At 44.2% G+C, this 27,937-nt stretch overlaps 1 protein-coding gene across 3 annotated transcripts in view; it reads right to left on the bottom strand.

The window, feature by feature from the left end:
• The window catches only part of NUP214 (nucleoporin 214), a 68,674-nt gene extending 62,530 nt beyond the window's left edge, over positions 1–6,144 (bottom strand). For all 3 annotated transcript variants that reach the window (XM_063436514.1, XM_063436515.1, XM_063436516.1), the window contains exon 1: positions 5,912–6,144. In XM_063436514.1, coding sequence (XP_063292584.1) covers positions 5,912–5,953 — 42 coding nt within the window. In that variant the 5' untranslated portion in view covers positions 5,954–6,144. The remainder of the gene's footprint in view (positions 1–5,911) is intronic.
• Between the last annotated feature and the right edge of the window lie 21,793 nt (positions 6,145–27,937).

Raw genomic sequence — 27,937 nt, 5'->3', positions numbered from 1 at the left:
CCTCTTACTCTCAAATAAGTAAATAGTTCATTATTCGGGAGGGAGAGCTCCAACACGAGTTGGGGGAAATCTTAAATTTTTCCATCTTTTCGCAACTGGCCATATCTACCTTATTGGCTCCATCTTTTAATGCCTAAATCGGAGATATTCTCATCCAAAAAATGTATCGGGGAGAGCAAAGCATTGAATACCCATTTTTTTTCCCCATTCTCTCCAAAACCCCAAAAGACTATACATTATTAAATTATTTTATAAGCATTTATTTCATTTTTATTCAAACCTGAGGATAATAAGAGACTCAGGTCTTTCCAACCCGAGACCAACTTTCACTTTTATACCATATTTTGTGTGTTATGTTCTTAAAGTATCTATCATAAACCCCCAGTCGACCCCGTTAAATTATTTTTCTAAAAACAGGGCCAACATGGGGGTTTTCGGTTTCTTTGCTGAATCTAATTTCTGAATGAGGCGTCTTATATTGCTGTCAGATGATCTGCCAGCTACAAAGCCGACTTGATCTTTATTGATCAAGTCAGGGATTATTTATTTTAGCCTTGTTGCCAATATGGAAGCATATAGCTTGGAGTCAGTATTTAAAAGTGAAATTGGTCGATAGGTAGCTATCTGTGTGGGATCCTTATCTACTTTTAGAATGGGGATTATATTTGCATGCATCATTTCGCTAGGGAAATGTAATCCTGAGCCTATTGAATTATATACATTTAATAATCTATATTCCAAATTATCTTTTAGTATCTTGAAAATTAGGTTTGTAAACCCATGCGGGCAAGGGGCAACGTTTTTTTTTTTTAAAAGTGATCTATGGCTTTCCTTATTTCTTCTACAGAAAATGGTTGATTTAGAGAATTCAGCTGGTCTTTAGAAAGGGTGGGTAATTTCATATTATTTAGATATTCTGCCGAAGTTAGAGAAGAAGTATGCTTTGGGATATTATAAAGCTTCCTACAGAAACGACCAAATGCAGCACCAATATCTTGTGGTTTAAAATGTAATGATTAATTTTCTCTTATTTTATAAATTCTTCTTGTTGTCTTTTTTTTTTTTTTACTTCTAACTTGTGAGAAGTTTATCTGTTTTGTTATTTTTATAATACCAAATTTGATTTAGCCTTTTTAAATTTGTTTTCATTTTTTTTTCATGATGTAAGTTTTTGTTTTTAATTTCTACTATCTTCTTAGTTATTGAAGCTGATGGAATTTGTTTATTTGCTCATGTTCTAAAAAGCAGCTTTGGGAGCGGAAGTTCATCTTCCCTTCCGTCTCTAGACCCCAACATTATTAGATGGTCACTCAAAATGCATTTATATGCACACCAAATATTTGCTGGCTGGATTTCCTTGGACTCATTTTCTTATAAAAATAAAATAAAAATTCAGTAATTTCTCTTATGTTACATTTAGTTTTCTCTCATAAACGGAGCTTCACCTAGGAACATGCAAATCTGGAATATGAGAGAAATCTGTGAGAAATCCCTTTCTAACCCACATGGCATCTTCCACTTACAATAAACAACATATAACATATAATATACATGAGAAAAAGGATGCCTTTTGCCTCGTGTACCCACAACACATAACGAATATTGTACCCGAGGTAAAAGGATAATCCCCATCTCTTGTACTTGTGCTTCCCTTTTGAGCATCAACGTCAAAGCACGTTAGACTCAACTGAGTCATCTTTCACTGTACATAGAAGAAAACAAGACATGTCACTTATAGAGTATCTCCTATGTATTTTATACTATTTTCTCAGACCATCTACTTAACCCCTTAAGTTTGGTCCTTAAGGGGTTAATATAGATCTAGAACAGAAAGGGGGGTAAAGGAAAAAGTATTTACTCTTTTGATAATCAGATAACTAGGGTCTTTGCTCTTCCGTTTAGAATGCTCATAACTACATAATATGTATCATAGTGCTCAATTCGGTTATATACCAAACATTCCTCCAATATTCCAATTTGCTTTAATCATCAGATAATTTGAGTATAAAAAAAAACAAAAAAAAAACGGTGTATTAAAAAAAAAAAAAAAAAATATTAAGTGAGAGGTAGGGGTAATTCTCACTCATATTCTCAGTGTTTTACTTATTAAGTTTACAGTGATCTTTCTTTTTGTGGCGACCTATTAAAACGAGTTTGTTTTTTCTGGCACTGTAGTGGTCCTTTAAGCTGTAGTTGTTCTGGTGACTATAGTGTCCCTTTAACTATTTAAATTATCCCACAAAGGTCAACTACTTGTAAAAGTAAACACTACATGGTATCTCTTATGGTGTATACTGTGCCTTAACACGCTGCATATATTTTCATAAGTTCATAAAGTTTGGAATACTTTTTTTTTTTTTTTTTTTTTTTTTTTTACACACAAGGATTTGATGAGCATATGTCTCATTTGGTGCATTGTAATGGACAGTTCCAATTACCCCATAAATGCATACCATTTGCTAAAGAAAACACCAGTATTTCAAATTGTATATTTTGAGCCTTACGGTACAGCCATTTTTGCACCAATTTCTTTCAAGGTTTATTTTATTGTATCCATTTAAATTGTAAACAATGACCCCTTTTGCAAGGTTTTGTGAAAATACAGTGGTGCATTAACCTGCGCGCTGCAGTGGGAAATAAAAATAAAAAACTGGCAAATTGAATACGGGTATAAGGTGCATTTTAGTTGCTTCTTTAAATTACTCCATCAAGGCATACCATTTACAAATGTGAACACCATGATATATTTTGAGCCTTGTTGATTTGCCATTCTGTTCCTTTCAAAGTTTGTGTTTTTAATTTTTATTTCATAAAGTTCTCACACACACAATTCTTTCGGCGTATTTTCTTTAAATCTGTGTGCCACTGTAATAAAATTCCAAAAACGCAGCAACATCTCAGGAGTACATGAATACCCCCTATGATTAGCACTCCAAAGAAGCAATCATAATCCTAAAACTTAATCCCACAGTGTTAGATGGGTTCCCGCTTCGTATGTCAGCAGAGGAATTCACTTGCTTGTTCTACTTTACCCAACTCTAAAATTATTTTTGCTTTAATTCGAATCCACGCATTAAAGGGAAACTCCAGTGCCAGGAAAACGATCCGTTTTCCTGCCACTGGAAGGTCCCTCTCCCTCCCACCCCCCAATCCCCAGTTGCTGAAGGGGTGAAAACCCCTTCAGTCACTTACCAGAGGTAGCGACATGTCCCACGTCGCTGCTTCCTCCTCCCCCGCCGCTCCTCCTTCTGCTTACGTCGGCCGGTGGGCGAGACTGATCTCGCCCGCCGGCCGAGGAGACCTAATGCGCATGCGCAATGCCGCGCATGAGCGCACCCCATAGTAAAGCATTGAAAATGAATTTCAATGCTTCCCTATGGGGGAATAGAGCGACGCTGGAGGTCCTCACACAGCGTGAGGACGTCCAGCGACGCTCTAGCACAGAAAACCTGTGCTATAGAGCAGGAAGTTCCCTCTAGTGGCTGTCTAATAGACAGCCACTAGGGGAAGACTTAACCCTGCAAGGTAATTATTGCAGTTTAAAAAAAAACTGCAATAATTACAGTTGCAGGGTTAAGGGTAGTGGGAGTTGGCACCCAGACCACTCCAATGAGCAAAAGTGGTCTGGGTGCCTGGAGTGTCCCTTTAATGTTAGAGTTAGGATTAGCAAAGGATTTGAGGTCAGCAAGGGAATCCCTTATAGTTCCCTTTACAATTGCAGCATGAGGAGAGTTATTTTAAACTCAGCTGCTAGGTCATGTCATAATAAAAGGTCACAATAATATTTAGTCCTCCCTGCAGCCGTGACCACTCATGGTGATCAGCATTGGGATGCCTGCAAAGCCCAGTGCTGATCATCCTCTGCAGCCGGTAACTGCGCTGCAGGCGGCTTGGCGGGAGACACTGCAACCCACATACTTAAACTGATTTAAAGGGCTGTATGTTGCGCTCACTTTGAGCATTGGTTTCAGCTCACTGATTGATCAGCATGTGATTACTTATTCTGGCCCAGCTGACAAAGGTGAGCACCAAGTATCAAATAATACCTGGGACTTCCCTGTTACTAGCAGGGAATCGGTCTCTTTTGGTGTAAAAAAAAAAAAAAAAAAAAAAAAAAAAAAAGACTAAATTATTCCATCATGGGTTCTTATTGGTAGGACATCCATGACAGAAATATTCCATCATTGATTATTAAGGGTCAGTCACTGGGAAAAATGGTGGCTGTGACGTCCTTTAGAAAACAAAATACACCACAATCCCACGTGAAATAAATATGCAATATACTTATCAGGTAAATCAAGTGGACAGCCTCCCAAGGATCACTTCCCAGGTAGTGATCTTTAGACCAGAATACAAGCAAAACACATATGGGATACGGCTGCGGAATCTAAAAAGGACAAAACATAGTGTAATACAATTTTAACAAATAATGTGCGCTCACAAGATCTAGACATATTATGCGCTCAAAGGGTGGCTATGAATCCCTCTCCGCTGTCTGCAGGAAATCAGGACTCCGGATGGTAGTATAAAAAAGCGGCTTTCATTATAAAATCAAATTAAATTGGTAAAACAGCAGTAGTTGTGGTCTTACGCATTTCGTCCCACACTTGGAACTTCCTCAGAGACCATAAAATCAAAGTAAATTACAGATGGTTATACAAAGCTAACAGCTGTTATCTACATCTTGTGAGTGCATTTTTGCACAGCGCACATTATTTGTTAAAATTGTATTACACTAGGTTTTGTCTGTGTTCTTTTTAGATTCCACAGCCGTATCCCATATGTGTTTTGCTTGTGTGTCAGTCCTTTACCTGAAGGATGGGCCTGAACAAGATCAGTGAATTTGCAATAAAGAGAGGTACTCATCTGACTTTTAGAACTGGAGAACTTTATTTCAATAACTCTTGGAGGATCAAAAGTCTCATCTCATTTACTCTAGCATTAAAGGACCACTATAGTGCCCTGAGGGTGCCCCCACCGTCCCACTCCCGCCGGGCTGAAGGGGAGGAAGGGGTTAAACACTCACCTTTCTCCAGCGCCAGGCTCCCTCGGCGCTGGGTACTCTCCTCCCTCTTCGGCTGAATGCGAATGCGCGGCAAGAAAATCACAGTGAGAAGCGCCTCTAGCGGCTGTCAATGAGACAGCCACTAGAGGCTGGATTAACCCATATGTAAACATAGCAGTTTCTTTGAAAGATTCTCTGAAACTGCTATGTTTACAGCAGGCAGGGTTAATCCTAGATGGACCTGGCACCCAGACCACTTAATTAAAGGGAATCTCCAATGCCAGGAAAACAATCTGTTTTCCTGGCATTGAAGGTTACCTCTCCCTCCCACCCCCCAATCCCCAGTTACTGAAGGGGTGAAAACCCCTTCAGTCACTTACCTGAGGCAGTGACGATGTCCCTCGTCGCTGTCTCCTCCTCCGCCAGCCGGTTGGGCGAGACTGATCCCACCCACCGGCCGAGGAGACCTAATGCGCATGCGCGGCAATGCCACACATGCGCATTAGGTCTCCCCATAGGAAAGCATTGAAAACGATTTTCAATGCTTCCCTATGGGGATTTGAGCGACACTGGAGGTCCTCACACAGTGTGAGGACGTCCAGCGACGCTCTAGCGCAGGTTTTCTGTGCTATAGAGCAGGAAGTTCCCTCTAGTGGCTGTCTAGTAGACAGTCACTAGAGGTGGAGTTAACCCTGCAAGGTAATTATTGCAGTTTATAAAAAACTGCAATAATTACACTTGCAGGGTTAAGAGTAGTGGAAGTTGGCACCCAGACCACTCCAATGGGCAGAAGTGGTCTGGGTGCCTATAGTGGTCCTTTAAAACTAAAAAGATCTGCAGGACATGCAAGGTATGGAATTAAATCCTGGAGCACCCAGAGGCACCAGACCCATCTGTTCCCCATACCTTTGTCTCTCTCTCGGGGGGTGAGTCTGTATCCTCCTCCATGACCAGGAGAATGTGGCTCCTGTCAGTGAGAGTGGGTCCCACACAGCACAGAGATCTCCTAATGTGACACTAAGACAGACAGCAGTGATGGCTGCCTGGATTCGATGAGAACCTGGAGCTCTCGGAGCAGCTCACCAAGCTTCGATTTCCTTATCCGTCACAAGAATCATGAGAGCCGCGAAAAAAACTAACACACATCCGGCGATAACCAATGACACAGTGCGCGAGCGACGCTGCGTTCCAGCGTGACACGCACAGCCATCAATGGTAAGGGCGGAAACCGTTCTAGTCCCTCTTGGCTCACTCTAAGCGCGGTGTAGCCTCACCCATGGGACGGGGGCGTGGTTATTACTGGGCTGTGGAGACGTGGTATTGTTTAGATTTTCCTTTGGTTATAGTGATGCTTTGTTAGCTGCCTATTAGTGTCTCTCTCTCCTGACTTTCAGAACCTGGAACAGACTAGTAGGGTTGTTCATTAACAGGGTTATTCACTAAAGTGAAAATTCCAAGTGAATTTGAAATGTAAGGGGAAAGTAGCCAAAAAAAAGTAGCTGTATTAGAAAGTTTTTCGATTAGTTTGACCTTAAGGTTGAAATTTACTTTAAATTATCGCTTTAGTGAATAAAACCTGTCAAGTAAGTATTTAAAGGGAATTTCAAATTAAATTTTTTTTTTTTCATTCTTTATTTTTTGCAATTACAGAAATTACGGAATAATCACTTTCCTGAGGCTTGTGCAAAAGCCATAACATATTGTATGCATTGTCACATTGGAGGTATAGAAAGGAAAAGTCCTTACGTTAAGACATGGATTAGGCGATAAGACGGTACTTGGCTTGGTCGCAATCTGTCAAGGTTTTTAATAACAACACTCATTCTGCTGGGCGTGAAAGCTATGATTTTATTAAGACACGGAGGCTCCTATTATGCTGCACTCTTTCTTTATTTCCCTCAGCAGCAAAGAAAACTTTAACCCCTTCAGGACGGAGTCAATAGTGCACGTTCTGATCAAAACAAAACGTAAACAAAAACGAGAATTTGCGCTATATGTCTGTTCACCCGTAGTTCCCCTCTTTCAAATTATATGCACCCACACTTATTATATATCATTTTGTTCAGGAGAAACAGGGCTTTAATTCATCATTAACTATTCATATATGGAACATAATTTATTATGAATAAAATTTAAAAAAAATGTGAGAAAATAAGATTTTTTTAAAAAATTAGCATTTCCGTCTGACATTTTAACTGTGAATGTCATAATACTGTTAGGTTTTACTGCAAAAAAAATGCACATATTTGTAATCAGCGATGTGTCACGAGTTCAACAGTACCCCCCATTAACCCCTTAAGGACGCATGACGGAAATTTTCCGTCATGCTGGTCCTACCCTTAAGGACGCATGACGGAACATTTCCGTCATGCAGTATTTTTCCAGCAGGGTCTATTACCTTGCTGGTAACTATGAGCCCCAGGTATCATTTGATTCCTGGGGCTCCCCTCTCTCACCTGGGGCCAGAATTAGTGTCCCCAGACTGACTGATGCTCTGTTTGCAGAGCTCAAAGTGAGTGCTGCAAACAAGCATTTAAATGGGGATTTAAATCCCCACTATTACAATTTGGTGTGATCAGGGTTAAATCCCTGCTAACACAAGGGAGTTCCAGGTATCAATGGAAACCTGGGGCTCCCCTCTATCAGCTGGGGACATTTTTAGTGACCCCAGCCTTTTTGATGAGTTACATGCAGTGCTGGAAGTCAGCGCGGCATGTATCTGCTTAAATAGGCATTTAAATGCCTATATCTAGATTGTGGTGTAAGCAGGGTTAAATCCCTGCTCACACCAGGAAACCCAGGTATCATTAGAAACCTGGGTCTCCCCTCTGTCAGTTGGGGCCATTTTTAGTGGCCCCAGGTTTTTTGATGAGCTGCATGCAGAGCTCAAAGTGAGATCGGCATGCAGCTGTTTAAATGGGGATTTAAATCCCCATAGAGCACAATGCAGTGTGAGCAGGGTTAAATCCCTGCTCACACTAGGAAACCCAGGTATCATTAGAAACCTGGGTGTCCCCTCTGTCAGCTGGGGCCATTTTTAGTGGCACCAGGTTTTTTGATGAGCTGCATGCAGAGCTCTAAGTGAGGTCGGCAAGCAGCTCTTTTAATGGGGATTTAAATCCCCATAGACAGCAATGTAGTGTGAGCAGGGTTAAATTCCTGCTCACACTAGGAAACCCAGGTATCATTAGAAACCTGGGGGTCCCCTCTGTCAGTTGGGGCCATTTTTAGTGGCCCCAGGTTTTTTGATGAGCTGCATGCAGAGCTCAAAGTGAGATCGGCATGCAGCTGTTTAAATGGGGATTTAAATCCCCATAGAGCACAATGCAGTGTGAGCAGGGTTAAATCCCTGCTCACACTAGGAAACCCAGGTATCATTAGAAACCTGGGTGTCCCCTCTGTCAGCTGGGGCCATTTTTAGTGGCCCCAGGTTTTTTGATGAGCTGCATGCAGAGCTCAAAGTGAGGTCGGCAAGCAGCTATTTTAATGGGGATTTAAATCCCCATAGACAGCAATGTAGTGTGAGCAGGGTTAAATCCCTGCTCACACTAGGAAACCCAGGTATCATTAGAAACCTGGGGCTCCCCTCTTTCAGTTGGGGCTATTTTTAGTGGCCCCAGACTTTTTGATGAGCTGCATGCAGTGCTGAAAGTTAGCACTGCATGTAGCCATTTAAATCCACAAAGAACACTGCAGCTGAGCGATCAAGCTCAGCTACAGTCATTCTCTCAAGTGATCTGGTGCTTGGGAGACCCCCAGGGTCTGAACAAACCCTGGAGGATCACCCTCTATGCCCAAATGCCATTCTGATCAGTGCTGGGCATTTTTAGTTGCCCAGCACAGATCGCATTGCATTGGGAATAATGTCTTCAATGTAAGAGATGGGAGACTGCAATACTGAAAATAGCCAGTAGATGGCAGCAACATACCACTGTGTTTTAGTTTAAAATCCCTTTACATATATCAGCACTGATATTAGTAGAGGGAAACCTTTGGGATTAAGATTAAATTAAGGATTACAATTAAGGATTATTATTCGGTTTAGCATAAGTACTAGATTTATTATCAGGTTTATTACTGGGTTTATTATTAAGTTTATGTTTGAGATTAGGTTTATAATTAATTGTAGTATTGGGATTATGTTTCAGATTAGGATTCAGATTATGGTTCAGATTAGGATTAGGGTCAGCACTGGCATCCCTTGCTGAATCCCTTGCGGAATTCCTGGGCTGACACCAGCAGGGGGAATCATTTTAACACTATTGCTAAAGGTAGGATTGAGATTTGGATTAAGGTTATAATTAGGGTTACACATGGGATTACGTTATGGGTTAGGATTGTGGTAATGGTTTATTTATTTATTTATTTATTATTAGATTGAGGGTTAGATTTGGGATTAGGATTTGGTTTAGAATTAGGGCTTGGTTTGGGATTAGAGATTTAGATTAATATTAAGATCGCTACTTTCCAAAGATATGCATATGGGGTATATTTGTACTGAGAAGATGTTGCTGAGTACAGCCAAGATAATTTTATGACAGTGGGAAACAGGATATTTAAAAAATAATCATCAGAAATACTATGTGTATGTAAAAATGTTAAAATAAAAATGAATACCACAAACTTTGAAACAAAAGGGTAACAAAATGTCACTTCAATAAAGCTTATAGTATGTTATATGAGGGTCCCCATGTTGTCCACTTTTGTAAATGGTATGCATTGGTGGCGTTATTTAAATATATGAGCGACTAAAATGACCCAAAATGAAACAATGACCATTCGTCAATTTGCCATTTAAAAAAACCTGTAATGGGCCGGGTATGATTTTAGCCCTGTATTTTTTCACAAAAACCTGGCTAAGGTGTACAAAGGGGGTAATTTTGTACTCAGGAAATATAGCTGAGAATAATTTTGTGATTTAATTTACAGTAACATATATCAAGTTTCCAAAACTAACTACTAAAATACAACGTGTGTATAAAAATGCAAAAATAAAACCATATGATAACATTTGAAAGTAATTGGTGCTAACATAACTGTATAATAAAGCTCAAAATATACCATATGACATAGCCCGTGGTGTCTACTTTCACAAATGGTATGCATTTATGGAGTAATTTTAACTGTCAAACTGCTACAATGCCCTAAAATGTGATATAGACACACCAAATCCATTTATCAAAATTCTAATTGTAAAAACTATAATGGTCAGGACTCGTTTAAGGCACTGTAGCTTCACATGATAGTGTCAAAGACATACATTGGGGGTATTGTTTTATTCAGAAGAGTTTGCTGAGCATAATTATGGGGTTTTGATCACAGTGGCACATACCAGACTTGAAAAATGACCCCCAAAAATGTAATGTGTATGTAAAAAATGCAAAAAAAAATATTTTACCACAAAGTTTGACATAAACTGGTGAAAAAATGGCATCACGCTAAGGCACAATATATACCATATGAGATACACTGTAGTGTCTACTTTCACCAATGGTAGGTCATTGAGGGATAAATTAAACAGTTAAACTGCTACAATGCCCCAAAATGAGACTTGCTCCCTCAAATTCATCTATCAAAATTATCACTGTGAAAACTGAAATGGTCAGGTCTCTTTTATGGCACTATAACTTCACAGGATAGTGGCAAGGACATAGATTGGGGGTATCATTTTACTCTGTTGATATGGCTGAAAACAATATGGGGTTTTCTACAGCAGTAGTATATATCAACTTTATGAAATACACATTAAAAATCCTTGTTTTATGTGTGTATGTTAGAAATCTGAAAAAAACACAATTTTACTACACGATTTAGCAGAGATTGGCAGCGAAATGGCTACGTAAAAAGTGTCAGAATACCCTTTGGTAAATAGCCTGTGATGTGTGCTTTATATAAATATATACTTTTGTGCAGCAATTTTGCTTTCTGTGATGGCTATTAAGCTTACAAGACAAGCATGCCAAATTCTAAAATTGCTCCACATTAAAAAAAGTTTTTACTCCTTGTATTTTGTGACCTGTAACTTTCAAAATAAGCTGAAATCCTAGACATATTATGTACTCTGAAAATCAGAACAACTAATTGAATATTTTTTAAATTACTTTCCTTAAGCTGCACTTATTATACACACGTTATTATTGCCTAAACTGTGAAAAAAAACCAATTTATTTTTTTAATAATAAATAAGAATTTATATATGTATATGTCACATCAGATTAAAGCCCTTTTTGTCCTTTAAAAAACGATATATAACATGTGTTGGTGTAATAAATAAGAAAAATGCAAACAGAGGTTGAACACAAACAGCAAAAAATGCAAAAAATGCTTGTGTCCTTAAGGGTAAGTCCAGTTTTTGAAGCTGCGTCCTTAAGGGGTTAACAGGTTTTATGTTGTTTTGGAAAGTTACAGGGTCAAATATAGAACATTCCATTTTCAAATTGAAATTTTCCAGATTAGTAATGTTACCTTTGAGACGGTGTGGTAGCCAGGAATGAGAATTACCCCCATAATGGCATAGCATTTGAAAAAGTAGACAAGCTGAGGTATTGAAAGTGGGGTATGTTTAGTCTTTTTTAGTAGCCAGTTAGTCACAAACACTGGCCAAAGTTAGCGTTCATATTTGTTTTTGTGTGAAAAAAGCAAAAAACGAATATTTGGCCAGTGTTTGTGACTAAGTGGCTACTACGAAAGACTGAACATACCCAACTTGCAATACCTCGGGTTGTCTACTTTTGCAAATGGTATGCCATCATGGGGGTAATTCTCATTCCTGGGCTACCATCAGGGCCGGCGCGTCCATAAGGCGGCACAGGCGGACGCCTTAGGGCGCACTGGCTCCGGGGGCGCAAGATTTCAGTGACCGGCAGGAGGGAAAACTCTCCCTCCTGCCGGCCACCATCTCTGCCCCCAGTGCGGCAGTGCTGCGATCAGGCGCGGCGAGGGAGCTCTAACCTCTCTGCTCTGCTCCCTCGCGCGCTGTCTAGTGATGCCGCGGGAGCCGGAATATGACGTCATATTCCGGCTCCTGCGGCATCAGCAGACAGCCCGCGAGGGAGCAGAGCAGAGAAGTTAGAGCTCCCTCGCCGCGCCTGATCGCAGCACTGCCGCGCGCCGCCCACCAGCCCCACTGGACCCCAGGGAATGATCCACACCAGCTCTCCAGGTAGGGAGGCTGGGTGGATATTATTTATTTATTAAAATAATTTGTGAATGTATGTGATGTGTCTGTGTGTGAGAGTGTCTGTCTGTGTGTGTGAGTGTCTGTGTGAGTGTCTGTGTGAGAGTGTGTGAGTGTCTGTGAGTGAGTGTGTGAGTGTGTGTGTGTGTCTGTGTGTGTGAGTGTCTGTGTGAGAGTGTGTGAGTGTCTGTGAGTGAGTGAGTGAGTGTCTGTGTGTCTGTGAGTGTGTATGTGTCTGTGAGTATGTGTCTGTGAGTGAGTATGTGTCTCTGTGTGAGTGAGTGTCTGTGTGTCTGTGAGCGTGTGTGTGTGTGTGTGTGTGAGTGAGTGTCTGTGAGTGTGTGTGTGTCTGTGAGTGACTGTGTGTAAGTGTGTCTGTGAGTGACTGTGTGTGAGTGAGTGTATGTGTGTCTGTGAGTGACTGAGTGTGTGCGTGAGTGAGTGTATGTGTGTCTGTGAGTGATTGTATGAGTGTTGCATGTGAGTGTATGAGTGTGTCAGTGTATGTGTGTGTCTGTCAGTGTGTGTTTGTGAGTGTCTGTCAAATCAGTGAGAGTATCTTTGTCATTGAGTCTGTGTGTGTGTCAGGGTACCTGAAGTCTCTACCTCTGAGAGAGGTAGAGACTTAGAAGTTTATCCGTCCAGAAGGGCTGTTTCCTCCGTCCCTCGCGGTCCTTCCGGTCATTTACACGCCGGCCGCGAGGGATCCACTTCCTTTTGTAACACGACGCTCAGCAGTCGACGTCATGACGCCAACCCGGACCGACCTGTCACTCAATTGTCTGGAAACTAATCAGGACTCGTCGGAGGCGTGTCGTCTCTCCTGAGCCAGGGTATTTAACAGTGCTTCTCCCATTTGCTCATTGCCCTGTCGTGGTTCTAGCCTGTCTAGTCACTCAGCGCTCTTGTATTTCCAGTTATCCCTTTGGTTCCGACCCGGCTTGTTTGTATTACCCTGCTTATCTCTGTTACCCTTTGACTCGGCTTGTTCCTCGCTTACCTGTCTTCTTGTTCCCTCGACCTCGGCTTGCCTTTGACCATTCTCTCTATCTCCGTACGTTAGTCCGGCCATTCTAAGGTCCGGTATACGTACCTTTCTACTGTCTGTACTCTGCGTGTTGGATCCCTGTCCCGATCCTGACATTACGACAGGGCCAATGGATCCTGCAAGTACAAACAGTCAGCTTGGTCCTTCCGATCCTAGGTTTGAAGCCATGGAGCACAGAATGGATCAGATGGCCCTAGCACTACAGGCGTTATTATCTCGTGCTAATAACCCACCAGAGGAGACGCGTACTACTTCTATTTTCCCTGTGAGTTCAGGCCTAGAGGTAGCCACTGTAGGTGCCTCTTCCCGTATTACCCCACCAGTACGTTATGGTGGTTCACCTGAGAAGTGTCGTGGTTTTTTAAACCAGATCAGTATCCACTTTGAATTACAACCTCGCTCTTATCCGACAGATAGGGCGAAGGTTGGATTTATTATCACCTTACTCATTGAGAGAGCTCTGAGATGGGCCAACCCATTATGGGAGAATGATAACCCGTTAGTATATAATTATAATGCCTTTGTAGCTGCCTTTAGAAGAACTTTTGACCCTCCTGGTAGAAAGGTCAATGCAGCTAGATTACTGTTGCGCCTGAGACAAGAGAACCGAACACTTGTGGATTATGCACTAGAGTTCAGGTCTTTGGCGGCAGAAGTTAAGTGGAATGAGCAGGCTTATATAGATATATTTTTGAACGGGCTATCAGATGTAATCCTTGACAAGGTTGCTACTAGAGAGCTCCCTGAAAATTTGGAGGATTTAATTTTGTTCATTTCTCGTATTGATGAGCGTTTAAGAGAGAGACAGAACACTCGAGAGAAGAACTTTAGACCTTCCTTTAAATTAGCTCCCGCATTTCAAAGTCCTGATTCCACTACCTCACTGTTTCCTGAACCTATGCAGATAGGCAATACTCGCCTCTCAGAAGAGGAGAGACAGTACAGGAGAAGGGAGGGATTATGTATGTATTGTGGAGTCAGAGGTCACTTACGCCTGAATTGTCCTAATCGCTCGGGAAACGCCCGCACCTAAGTTTCTCTAGAGGACAGGCCTTGGGTGTTTCTATTTTGTCCTCTACTCATAATTATAAAGATCACAGGCTTCTGCTACCAATCTCTTTAACTTGGGAGAAGGGAGTACTAAAGACCATGGCTTTGATAGATTCCGGAGCTGCTGAGAATTTTATCGACCAGGCCTTTGCTACTAAACACACTATCCCATCCCAGTTAAGGGATACACCCTTGGCTGTTGAGACCATAGATGGTAGACCTTTACTTGAGCCTGTTATCTTTCGTGAAACCATACCCGTTAACTTAACTGTTGGTATCTTACACGAGGAAAACTTATCGCTTATGCTTATTTCGTCCCCTTCTGTTCCCATAGTCCTGGGTTACCCGTGGTTAAAGAGACATAACCCTATTATTGATTGGGAGTTAGGGGAGATACTCTCATGGGGCCAGGGTTGCCAGGAGAGGTGTTTACGGAGGGTTTCTCCATTGGGTGTAATTAACACACCAGGTAGTTCTACCCAGTCTACAGATGTACAGATACCGCCTCTGTACCTGGATTTAAAAGCAGTATTCGACAAAAGGAATGCTGATACTCTACCTCCACACAGGACTTTTGATTGTAAAATTAATCTACTACCTGGTACCATGCCTCCGAGGGGCAATGTATATCCTCTATCCACCAAGGAGAATTCAGTTCTAGAGGAATATATTCGGGAGAATCTAGACAAAGGATTCATTAGGAGATCTTCTTCTCCTGCCGGGGCTGTTTTTTTTTTTGTTAAAAAGAAGGATGGTTCCCTAAGACCTTGCATTGATTACCGAGGTTTGAATAAAATAACCATCAGAAATGCCTATCCGATCCCCTTGATTACCGAGCTGTTTGATCGCCTAAAGGGCTCTAAAATTTTCACCAAGTTGGATCTCAGAGGGGCATATAACTTGGTGAGAATCCAGCAAGGACACGAGTGGATGACAGCGTTCAATACCCGTTATGGGCATTATGAATACACGGTCATGCCTTTTGGTCTTTGTAACGCACCGGCAGTATTTCAGGATTTGATTAATGAAGTTCTTAGGGAATTTCAAATTGATTGTGTTATTGTGTACCTGGACGACATACTTATACACTCTAGAGAGATTGAGACCCACCACAGACAAGTCAGAAAGGTATTACACAAACTTCTTCAACATGGGTTATACTGCAAATTGGAGAAATGTAGTTTTGACCAGTCTCAGATAGACTTTCTTGGTTACGTGATTTCTGGGGAAGGCTTTAAGATGGATCCCGACAAACTCCAGTCTATTTTAGATTGGCCATTGCCTAAGGGACTCAAGGCTATTCAGAGGTTTATTGGTTTCTCCAATTATTATAGGCGCTTCATTAAGGGATACTCCTCTATTATTGCGCCTATTACCAATATGACCAGACAGGGGGCTGACACTAAGACTTGGTCTACTGAAGCTCTCGTTGCTTTCAAGACTCTCAAGGAACTTTTTGCTTCTGCTCCAATTTTAGTCCATCCTGATACGACTCTGCCGTTCCTACTCGAGGTCGATGCCTCTGAGACAGGCGTAGGTGCTATTCTGTCACAAAGGTTAGGGGTGGACAAACCACTACACCCTTGTGGTTTTTTCTCCAAGAAACTGTCTGGGCCTGAGAGCAGATATGACATCGGTGACAGGGAATTATTAGCGGTCATTATGGCTTTAAAGGAGTGGAGACATTTATTGGAGGGGACCTTACATCCTGTTACCATTTTAACGGATCACAAGAACTTGTCCTATATTGGGGAGGCTAAGCGACTGTCCGCCAGACAAGCTCGTTGGTCCTTATTCCTGACCCACTTCAATTATGTGCTTACTTATAGACCTGGTTCTAAGAACTCTAAAGCCGATGCTTTGTCTCGCCAATATGAACCTTCTACTATATCTGAACCTGTTCTTTCCTCTATAGTTCCGAAATGCAATATTATCGCTAACACGAATCTCAGGATTCACTCTCCGTTACTTGCCGAGATCTTAAAGCTGCAACATCTAGCCCCTAAACAGACTCCCGGGGGTCGACATTTCGTTCCTCCTGCTCTTCAACTGGAACTGTTACAATGTTTCCACAACAGCAAGGTGGCTGGACATCCTGGCATTCGCAAGACGTGCGTTTTGATCTCTAAAGACTTCTGGTGGCCTGCTTTACGTAGGGATATTAAAGATTTCATCGGTGCGTGTGAGGTTTGTACTAAGACCAAGCAACCTCATACGCTTCCATGTGGATTTCTGCATCCCTTAGAGGTTCCAGAAAAGCCATGGTCCTGTTTGGCTATGGACTTTATTGTCGATTTACCTATATCTAAAAAACAGACTGTTATCCTCACCGTGGTTGACAGATTCACCAAGATGGCTCACTTCGTTCCTCTGCCTAAACTTCCGTCTTCTCCCGAGTTGGCAGAGATATTTGCAAGGGAGATTTTTCGTTTACATGGGATACCCTCCCAAATTGTATCTGACAGAGGTTCCCAATTTGTTTCTCGTTTTTGGAGATCCTTCTGCTCTCAACTGGGTATCAAATTGAATTTCTCTTCCGCCTATCATCCTCAGTCTAACGGAGCTGCTGAACGCACCAACCAAAAGATTGAACAATATTTACGTTGTTTTGTTTCCGAACACCAGGACGATTGGGTCGGTTTGATTCCTTGGGCGGAGTTTGCGCACAACAATCTCGTTTGTGATTCTACTCATTCAAGCCCCTTCTTCATGAATTATGGCTTTCATCCATCCATTCTTCCCTCGGTTTCTCCTTCCCAAGGGGTACCGTCGGTTGATGTTCATGTTGCCAATTTGAGGAAGTTGTGGGATCAGACTCGACAAATTCTTCTGCACAATTCTATGCTGGTTAAGAAACACGCTGATAAACGTAGAAGGTCGGCTCCGGTTTTTGTTCCAGGCGATAGAGTATGGTTGAGTACTAGAAACATTCGTTTAAAAGTACCTTCCATGAAGTTCGCTCCTCGTTATATTGGACCTTACAGGGTTCTGACTCGGATTAACCCAGTTGCGTATCGTCTAGCTCTTCCATCTGCCTTACGCATCCCTAACTCCTTTCATGTTTCATTGCTGAAACCGCTAGTCTGCAACAGATTTTCCTCCACGGTATCTTCTCCTCGCCCTGTTCAGGTGGAGGGTCAGGAGGAGTTTGAGGTCAACTCTATCATCGATTCTCGAATCTCCCGGGGGGGGGGGGGGGGTACAATATCTGGTCGACTGGAAAGGATATGGTCCTGAAGAGAGGAGTTGGGTACCCCAAGAGGATGTTCATGCTCCTCGCCTCCGCAGGGCGTTTCCCTCCCGCTTCCCATCTCGTCCCGGTTCCTTCCGCCCGGTGGGCGTATCTGAGAGGGGGGGTACTGTCAGGGTACCTGAAGTCTCTACCTCTGAGAGAGGTAGAGACTTAGAAGTTTATCCGTCCAGAAGGGCTGTTTCCTCCGTCCCTCGCGGTCCTCCCGGTCATTTACACGCCGGCCGCGAGGGATCCACTTCCTTTTGTAACACGACGCCCAGCAGTCGACGTCATGACGCCAACCCGGACCGACCTGTCACTCAATTGTCTGGAAACTAATCAGGACTCGTCGGAGGCGTGTCTACTCTCCTGAGCCAGGGTATTTAACAGTGCTTCTTCCATTGGCTCATTGCCCTGTCATGGTTCTAGCCTGTCTAGTCACTCAGCGCTCTTGTATTCCAGTTTTCCTTTTGGTTCCGACCCGGCTTGTTTGTATTACTCTGCTTATCTCTGTTACCCTTTGACTCGGCTTGTTCCTCGCTTACCTGTCTTCTCGTTCCCTCGACCTCGGCTTGTCTTTGACCATTCTCTCTATCTCCGTACGTTAGTCCGGCCATTCTAAGGTCCGGTATACGTACCTTTCTACTGTCTGTACTCTGCGTGTTGGATCCCTGCCCCGATCCTGACAGTGATTGGGCTGAATACTCTTGCTGACCAAGGAGTTACGGCTCTCGAACAACGGGGTGAGCCCCAATGTAATTACACGCCTTTGAGCGTCTGTTCAGAGGGTGAGCCCCTCTCAGGGACCAAACCCAACAGAGGCGCCTTATTAGGTGAACCCCAATTTTATGAGACTATTATGTCTCCCATATCACTCAAAGGAAACCCCCTTTTGTACCACTAGAGAGTGTGCCCTCTTTCACTGGCACCTACTACACTCATGACATATTGCCCGCTACCAGGGTTCTGGGCGAGCCCCAGTTGTACCAGGAGTCTGGAACCTCATGGAATTGTTCCTCTGCCACTTCTCCTACTGATTGCCTCAGATCTTCATTCCAGATTCACTCGATCCAGACTTTAGGAGACTTCAGGACTAGGATTACCACTACCCCATTCAAGTAATCTATATCAGATAAAGGTACTTACTTCATATTGCCGGATCATTTATACTGCCTGTCATTTCTTCAAAAGACTACCAAAACAGTATTGGACATAAGATGTATGTAGAATTTCTGGACTTAGTGTATTATATGCTGTCTGAGGGCAATCACTACTACCCTTTAACAGGGATATATTATATACTGTACCAAGTGTATTACTGATGTGGGTGTCCTCTGGGTTTTCAAGGCACACCACCTGGGGTGAGCCCCAGTTAATCATATAATTCCCATATTGTGCCAAGTATATTATCTACTGACGTGGGTGTCCTCTGGGTTATCAAGGCACACCACCGTGGGTGAGTCCCCAGCTAAACACATACGGGTCCTGCTGATGCAGATCCTACTGGGATAAGTCCCCATATGATACAGGACTATCAGTGCTTGTTACGTGCACTGCATACTGCTCGTCTCACAAGGTACAGCTCTGGTGTACACCTGTGGTGAACCCCATTTCCTACACCTGGAGGATCAGAGGATTTGCCTCAGACGTCTTCTAAGTATGTCAGAGAAACCGTATTGAAGGAAGAAGGTGAATGTCACCTCAAGGACACCCTGAGCCTCCTGGTGACCATGATGCCCGAAGACAAACTCTTCCTAGATGAGCAAGGAAGGGATCCCACTATTTGACCCTCGCACTATCCGACATCCCAGGTCATCGTAATGAAGCCTCCCAGATCATCTGGCTCGGTTCGTACATTACTGGCTCCATTAATCATATCATTCCCATATTGTGCCAAGTATATTATCAACTGACGTGGGTGTCCTCTGGGTTATCAAGGCACACCACCGTGGGTGAGCCCTCAGCTAAACACATACGGTTCCTGCTGATGCAGATCCTACTGGGATAAGTCCCCATATGATACAGGACTATCAGTGCTTGTTACGTGCACTGTATACTGCTCGTCTCACAAGGTACACCTGGTGTACACCTGTGGTGAACCTCATTTCCTACACCTGGAGGATCAGAGGATTTGCCTCAGACATCTTCTAAGTATGTCAGAGAAACAGTATTGAAGGAATAAGGTCACCTCAAGGACACCCTGAGCCTCCTGGTGGACTCTTCCTAGATGAGCAAGGAAGGGATCCCACTATTCGACCCTCACACTATCCGACATCCCAGGTCATCGGAATGGAGCCTCCCAGATCATCTGGCTCGGTTCGTACATTACTGGCTCCGTAAACGCATGGAGAAAGAAGTTCGGGCACCCCTCAGAGCCGAATGCCCAAGACCACCATTGCCTGACAAAGTGGCCAATACACCGGACTTTGACACCACTGTAGTGGTCTTTAGGTCTCGGTCAGGCCGGGACCCACGGAAAAGCATTTAAAAAGGGTCTTAAAGCCACGCAAGACAAATTGCTGGATCTCCTCAGGCTTATAGCAAAAATGCTTTACTTTGCTGACCTGGCTCTCACAGACGGTACACAGCTTGACCCTAATGCTCTCCAAGAATGGGCCCAAAATTCAATCTGCCTGTTAGGCAATGTCAATGCCGCACTTTGTGCCGAACAGCTCAAATCAGCACTGCTGAGAATTGACACGAAATTGCTGGATTTAAGCTCAAAGGAGCTCAGGCCCCTGGCGAAAGGTCTTCTCTTCAGGGATCCTTTCATGCCAAATTGGGAAAGCACGTCAACCTGTTTACGACCTTAAGTAAGGTGCAATCATCGCTCAAACTGTTTTTCCTCGCCGCACCGAACAGGGGTGTTTTTTTGGGAGGGCTGGTCGGCAACGGAGCCGAGCCACCAGCCTGGTGTACAGGCTCCAGATCCTATCCTTCAACTTCTACCCGACCACTACACAGAGGTCCTTATACTACAGAGGCTCAGACAGAGCCAGAGGAACTAGAGGCAGAGGTCGTGGACGTCTCTCTACAGGTGAGTCCTATTTCTGGAACTACCTGTTTCCAACTGTATCGCTGGCAATCTGTCTTTTTCTTCAGAACTGGAGATCTATCTCGAGAGACGCATGGTTTTTACAAACGGTACACGGTTACATCATTGGGTTCTTTTCACAAGCGATCCAAACCTCTCATCCACCTCCGTTACACATGTCACGGGAGCACCACCTTCTCGTGGACAAAGAGATCCGTTCCCTGTTTGACAAAGGCGCGGTGCAATACGCACCGAATAGGGGCGGTTTCTTCAGCAACATATTTATAGGCAAAAAGAAAACAGGGGACTACCGACCGGTTATGATTCTCCGGACCCTCAACAAATACGTAGTTTACATACATTTCAAAATGGAAGGGATTCATCTCCTTCAGGACCTCCTCCTCAAAAACGACTGGTTCACCTGACTGGATCTGAAAGGCGCGTACCTCCGTTTCCTGTGGAGAGGACGAGCATGCCAGTTCACTTTTCTGCCCTTTGGACTCAGTTTGGCTCCATGGTGTTTCACGAAGCTACTGAAACCGTTGATGGCTCTCATTCGATCCGAAGGAGTGCGGTGTCTCGTGTACCTGGATGATTTGCTAATCTTCTGCAGATCTGCATCCAGGCTACAATTGCAAACAAAATTTGACGTTCACTTTCTGGAATTCTTGGGTTTTGTAGTGAACAGACAGAAGTCGTCACTCTCTCCCTCGCAGACGGCCCAGTTCCTTGGTTTCGAGATCGACACAGTGAACTGTGCCTTCCGCCTCAAAGAATACATGCATCCGGAAAGAGATCAGATGGGTTCTTCGTATGGACACAATTCCCCTCCGAATGCTCGCCCGTATAGTGGATCTTCTGTCCTCCTCAATTCAGGCAATATTTCCGGGACCACTACACTACAGTGCGAGGCAATGCCTGAAAGCAAATGGCCTATGTTCCAGACAGTCCTACGACCACTGGATACCACTTTCAGCAGACATGAGGACAGAGCTCCACTGGTGGTTCCTACACATGGAAGCCTAGAATGGCAAAGCAATCTTTGGCTCCTCTCCAGATTTCATAATGCAATCGGATGCCAGACTCTGGGACTGAGGGACTCACTGCACAGATTCCTCTATCCCTCTGCAGGGGGTCATTGGCGGGACGAGGAGGCCAACCTCCACATCAGCTTCCTAGAATTGGTTGCGGCCTGGGGTCCGCAATTCGGAGTCTGGCCAAAGCATGTCTAACTGCTGCATTCTACTCCGCATGAACAATGTCTCTGCAGTGCAATATATAAATCACCTAGACGGAGCCAGATCACATCAGGAACCCACTTCACCTGGACTTGTTTGCGTCCTGGACCAATCTCTAGCTATCAAAATACTACAGCTGGCTTCCAGATCTGAACTGTACGGCAGTGGAAACGTTTCTTCAACCACAGTCGACACACAGAGTGTATGCATTCCCTCCATTCTCCATGCTGGAACACACGGATCCACAAAGCTTCACTCCTCCTCAAGTATGATTCTTGGACCTATTGGAGATGTCCCGAGATCACCCGAGATCACCCACTTCTTCTCCCATCCTTCCCTTTACTTCTGACGGGACCGAGGGGCGAACTTCATCCCCTCATCCTGGAACAGAAGCTCATTCTAGTGGCTTGGACTATTTCTGTGGATCCTGGTCGGTCCTGGGCCTATTGCAAGCGGCTAAGGACCTTTTATGGGACTCTTGGACCCCTGGCACCAGGAAATGCTACATCTCGGCATGGTCCTCTTGGTGTCTACAGAGGGATTCCGATCCCTTTACTGCACCTATCCTATCATAATGAACTATTTATCTTAGCTTTTTCCCAAAGGTCGATCGTATCGTTCCCTGAATGTAGTGCGTTCAGCCATTTCTGCGGCACACGTTCCCATACAAGGCATTCCAGTAGGTCAAGCTCCTCTGGTATATCGTCTGTTTGGGGAGCTAAGGTATCTAGACCTCCAGCCCTTAAGTATTTTTGTCTCTGGGACGTAGAAGTGGTGTTGCGTTTCCTTAGAGATTGGCCAGATAATCCGGATCTATCTCTTAGACAATTGTAGATTATGCTAGCTTTAGTGTACCTATAATCTTAATTTTATTAATGACAGGAGGAGAGTATTTGCTTAAGTCTCTCTTTACTAAAACTCCACAGCAGCACAGAAAAACAACCAATCAGAAAAAAGTTAGGTACTATAAAACTTCCCTCACCATGCATCATTTCCTCTTTCAAGCTGCGACAAAACAGAATAAAAAGCAGAAAACATCATGGGGAAGAAACGAAATCCTAGATACAACGATGTCCACCTTCCGAGAAGAGCTGTCAAACCAGATAACGTTGATGGACTGTAAACTGAAACGAGAGAAAAACAGAATCGAACAGGTTGATTAGCCAATGAAATGTACTCTGAATAAACATGCAGGTACCCAATGTAGCAACCAAAATTAACCTTAATATGTAGATATCCCAACCCTACTATGAAAACAGACATAAGAAACAAGCGACGGGTAGCAGAGACAACAAACAGTTGCATACGTACCTGATAATCTAAACTATAACATTAAACAAGGGAGGGATAAGAAAGGGTGGGAAATACTCGCCTCCTGTCATTAATAAAATTAAGATTATAGGTACACTAAAGCTAGCATAATCTACAATTTTATAACATGACAGGAGGCTTCGTATTTGCTGTTTCAACGCTCAGTTCACCAATCCAACGCTGTTTGTGTCGCTGGTACCTATTCCAGGAAATAGAGTAATCCTAATTGGACATCCAAGTACGATAAATGACAGACGGATCAAAGAAGATGCCAGCCAACGGATGCCAGCATCTCAAATACGGAAAAAAACACCATCCATTGATAGATCCATTGTACGTGGTGTTGCGACCTGTTTCCTAGCAGTCGGTCCACAAGCTGGCAAACTGACCTATCAGCCATATCCCTGTAGTTGTATAATATCGAAGGTCAATTTCGGACTTAGGGTCGCGAGAAGAAACTGCCACCATGTCTCAACTCATGATCCGTAAGGTGGCTCCTCCGCTCGTGCCAGGGTCATTCGGCGATGTGGCCTTGCAGGTAGATCTCCAATCTCAAGGAATGCGCCTAAGTCCACCACCAAAATCGCAATAGAAACCGAGGAGGATCTTTCGTCCCTTCCTGTCCTACCCGGTGAGATGTCTCATCCGAGCATAAATTCATAATGCAGGCAAGAGTGTGGCCAAACCAGCCGTATTCTAAGTGATTCCAATATTCCAAATGGACTGTGTAATCCTCGGACGCAGTAGAGAAAAGGCTCCAAAGGAAATCCATTCAGGGTTCCGAACTGAACTTGTGTGGAGGAACGGTGGTCGACTATTCTGGGAATAGGGAATCCCAGAAATCTTCAAAGGAATGGGAAATGCAAACAGGAACGCAGATTTCCATCCAGAAATGCCCTCGTCCAAGAGTGAAAGATGTCTGTGTAGGAGTCGGGGCACACCAGGTACCTCCATAAAGTCTCGTAGGTCTCCTCGACGATAGTGGAAAAGTAGGTTAGCGCGAATCCAACAAAACGGCTCCCGTGAGGGATAAATAGAGTATAGACGGAGGGTCCTCCATCTCCGAACCATGATCACCAGGTATGCGCTCCGAGGAGAGGGGGCAGTCCTGCCATCTTATCCCAAGATCTGATGACCAGGGAGGTCAAGACAACCGGGGTTTCCGGTCTTACCATGTGATCCATACGTATAGTTTTACCTTCAGACCGGGTAATAGGCCTTCCTTAATCTTGTTACCCAAGCAAGGCAGTGCCCGTTTGCTCCATGAAGGTCTCCGTATAACCTGATATCTTGACATGGGAGAAAACAGAAAGCAATTCCCTGTATTATATGGTGCAGAATATACCAAAAACCTGCATTCTCGCAATACCGGAAGACCATCCGTTAGCCGAACCATCTCCAGGAGTGTGTGTAAATAAGTGGGGGTCTCCCCCCGTTATACCTCTATGAGTATTTCTCGCGTGTGTCACAGCGGTCCGGATCCAGTAGATCCATTACAGGAGATAGAATAGAGGGATCCAGTCTAAATAATGATATCTAGCATGACCAGGCAGTCCTCTAGAACGAAGTCAGTAGCATGGATGCAGGAGGGACGCCCCTCTATGTAGTCATCAATGTCTTGCACAGGAACAAGCCTGTGTGATGAACAAATGGCCGGCGCTGTAGAGCGTCAAGTGTATGAGAGAGCCGCACTCTCTACTAATGTGATCGCATACCGTGATAGCGTCTGGCTGCTAGCCTGAGCGGGCCGCACCCGTTAATAACCAATAGCAGAGTCTACATCCATGACCGGTTCTCTCTATGAGAATGTGTACTCCAAACCTGTCCTCTGTATCCAGCCCAGTATCTGGTTGAGGTCGAGGGAGGGGCTGCGCCCTCTAATAACAAACAGTATCCGGTTCTGTATCTAAGAGGGTTCGCCCTCTGTTCCTGAAAATAAACATACTCGGATCGAGTTGATGGAGGGCCGCACCCTCCTGTGATGCAAACTAGAGTCCCTAGCGACTCAGGGCGACCAAACTGCAGGGCACACCTCTTATAAATGTCAGCATAAGGCTGAGGGCAATCTTCGGAAACAACGATGGAAAACTATCAACCGACTATCCGGATCCCGTGCGCGCGCGCGGGGTCCAGGAAGACCGTTGGTAGTCTGAGGAAAGCTGGAGATGTTCTCCGCAATCCACGAGTGCCCGGGAGGTCGGAGGAGGTCAAGTCAGGCCTCTCGACGACCAGAGCGAAAAGGGAAAGGAAGTCATGAAAGAACAAAAAGGCAACAATAAACGTAGATAAGAGTAAATACACCAATTCTATCTCAGATAGAAGGCAAATAGCAGGCTGGAAGGTAATAAAAGCAAGTCCCACTGGACAGGGCCAGGAGCTAACCGAACGTGGGAAAAAAATACAGACATCTATAAGGATTCTGGGAGGCAGATACGGAGTAGCTGGTAAAGACAAGGAAGAAACACCGCTTTCTCCTGTAGGTGTCTGAGTACCGGTCCTTGCCTGTGCAAAGTTCTCCTTGGAGATGTGCCGTCGCCGGTTTGGAATAAACCGTGGATGTGTCCAGGTCTTCATAAGAAAACTTTGCCCTTCGGGCATGAGGTTTAGGGCCTTCACCCTTCCCACCATATTCAGATGGTCGTATACTGGTGTCCTCCTTGGACACTATGGCAATGGTGTTTGTCTGGACACCTGCCTATCTCCATGTCACTGGTGGGCACTGGGTTATCCACAGTGATATACCCCCAGGCCTGCAGCCAAAAGGGGTTCAGTACCAATAGTGCAGGCCCGTCAGTAGGGCACAGGCCAGGCAGGCCAAACGAATGGACACAGAATGGTTAGCCAAGCAAATAGGCACAGACATAGCAGGCCATTAAAGTAGGCACCGACATAGCAGGTCGTTCTTATGGGCACAGACATAGCAGGCCATTCTTATGGGCACAGACATAGCAGGCCGTTCTTATGGGCACAGACATAGCAGGCCGTTCCTATGGGCACAGACATAGCAGGCCGTTCTTATGGGCACAGACATAGCAGGCCGATCTTATGGGCACAGGCATAGCAGGCCGTTCTTATGGGCACAGACACAGCAGGCCGTTCTTATGGGCACAGACACAGCAGGCCGTTCTTATAGGCACAGACATAGCAGGCCGTTCTTATGGGCACAGACATAGCAGGCCAATCAATGGGGCACAGACATAGCAGGCCAATCAATGGGGCACAGACATAGCAGGCCAATCAATGGGGCACAGACATAGCAGGCCAATCAATGGGGCACAGACATAGCAGGCCAATCCTGGGTTGTATATGATATCATATGATTATATGTTATTTATATAGCGCCATCCAATTCCGCAACGCTTTACCATGGGCCTTGAATGAGTAATGGGGACCTCTAAGCTTGGGTAGAGTTCCCCCAAAAAATTGCAGATCTTCAGAGCACTCTGACATAGGGCCCCCAGACATCAACCCGTGTGAATAACTTGAACCGGGCCGGGCAGTCCCTAAATGCCCAGCAGGCAAATAGCGGTATCCCAGCTGCATTGGGTATAAGCGGAAGTTGTGTCAGTGATTACCATGTCCATGAAAGTAAGATGCATTGAGCGATACGCTCCTTACTGTGAAGTGGTATGCACATGCTCACACAGATCTGTTTGATGTTTCAATCCTTAATATAGATACCATCCTCATCTCTGAAAATATTGTAAAGTATCAGTGCAGACTGGTCTTCCCATACCAGTTTGAGCCAGATCCAGGTCTGGTAACCTTCTATCTATGCCATGGACGGTGAATTCGTACCAGAGTAATCTCCTCTGAGACCCCATGGCTGGACCCGAAAAAATATATACTGTGAAGTACATGAATCCTAGATCATAATACCTGTAACTCACAGAAATCCGTGATAGACACTGTCTGCAAAAAACTCACAGTATCCTGAGATATAGAGTCAGCCAAACTCACAGCGATCTGTGATATACACTTTCAGTAAAACTCACAGTATCCCACGATATACACTATCAGCAAAACTCACAGCAAACTGATATACACCGTCAGCAAACTCACAGCAAACTGTGACATACAACGACAGTAAAACACACAGAAATCTGTGATCTGTCAGTAAGACACACTGCAATCTGCGATATACACCGACAGTAAAACACACAGCAATCCGTGATATACAACGACAGTAAAACACACAGAAATCTGTGATACACACCGTCAGCAAACTGTGACGTACACTGTCAGCAAACTGCGATGTACACTGTCTGCAAACTGCGACGTACACTGTCTGCAAACTGCGACGTACACTGTCTGCAAACTGCGACGTACACTGTCTGCAAACTGCGACGTACACTGTCTGCAAACTGCGACGTACACTGTCTGCAAACTGCGACGTACACTGTCTGCAAACTGCGACGTACACCGTCCGCAAACTGCGACGTACGCTGTCCGCAAACTGCGACGTACGCTGTCAGCAAACCGTGACGTACACTCTCAGCAAACAGTGACATACACTGACCGTAAACAGTGACATACACTGACAGAAAACAGTGACATACACTGACAGAAAACAGTGACATACACTGACAGAAAACAGTGATATACACACACACACAGTAAAAACACATAGCAAGCTAAATAAACAACTGTCATAGAACACATAAGCCTGACATGAAAATAATCTGATATAAAAAGTCATAAAGCTCACAGCCAGCTGTGAGATATACACTGTTATGTAAACTATAGTCATATAGCAGAAAGCCGGTAGACCTGCTGAGATCCGCCGGGGGATCTCAGCAGGGCAACAAACGCCGAGATCCAAACGTGGAAGGAGGAGGGGCC

The sequence above is a fragment of the Pelobates fuscus genome, chromosome 11 (genome assembly GCF_036172605.1).
Source record: "Pelobates fuscus isolate aPelFus1 chromosome 11, aPelFus1.pri, whole genome shotgun sequence".
NCBI classification, from domain to species: domain Eukaryota; kingdom Metazoa; phylum Chordata; class Amphibia; order Anura; family Pelobatidae; genus Pelobates; species Pelobates fuscus.
Note: the sequence above shows the minus strand (reverse complement) of the source record. Positions and strands in the feature narration are given on the sequence as shown.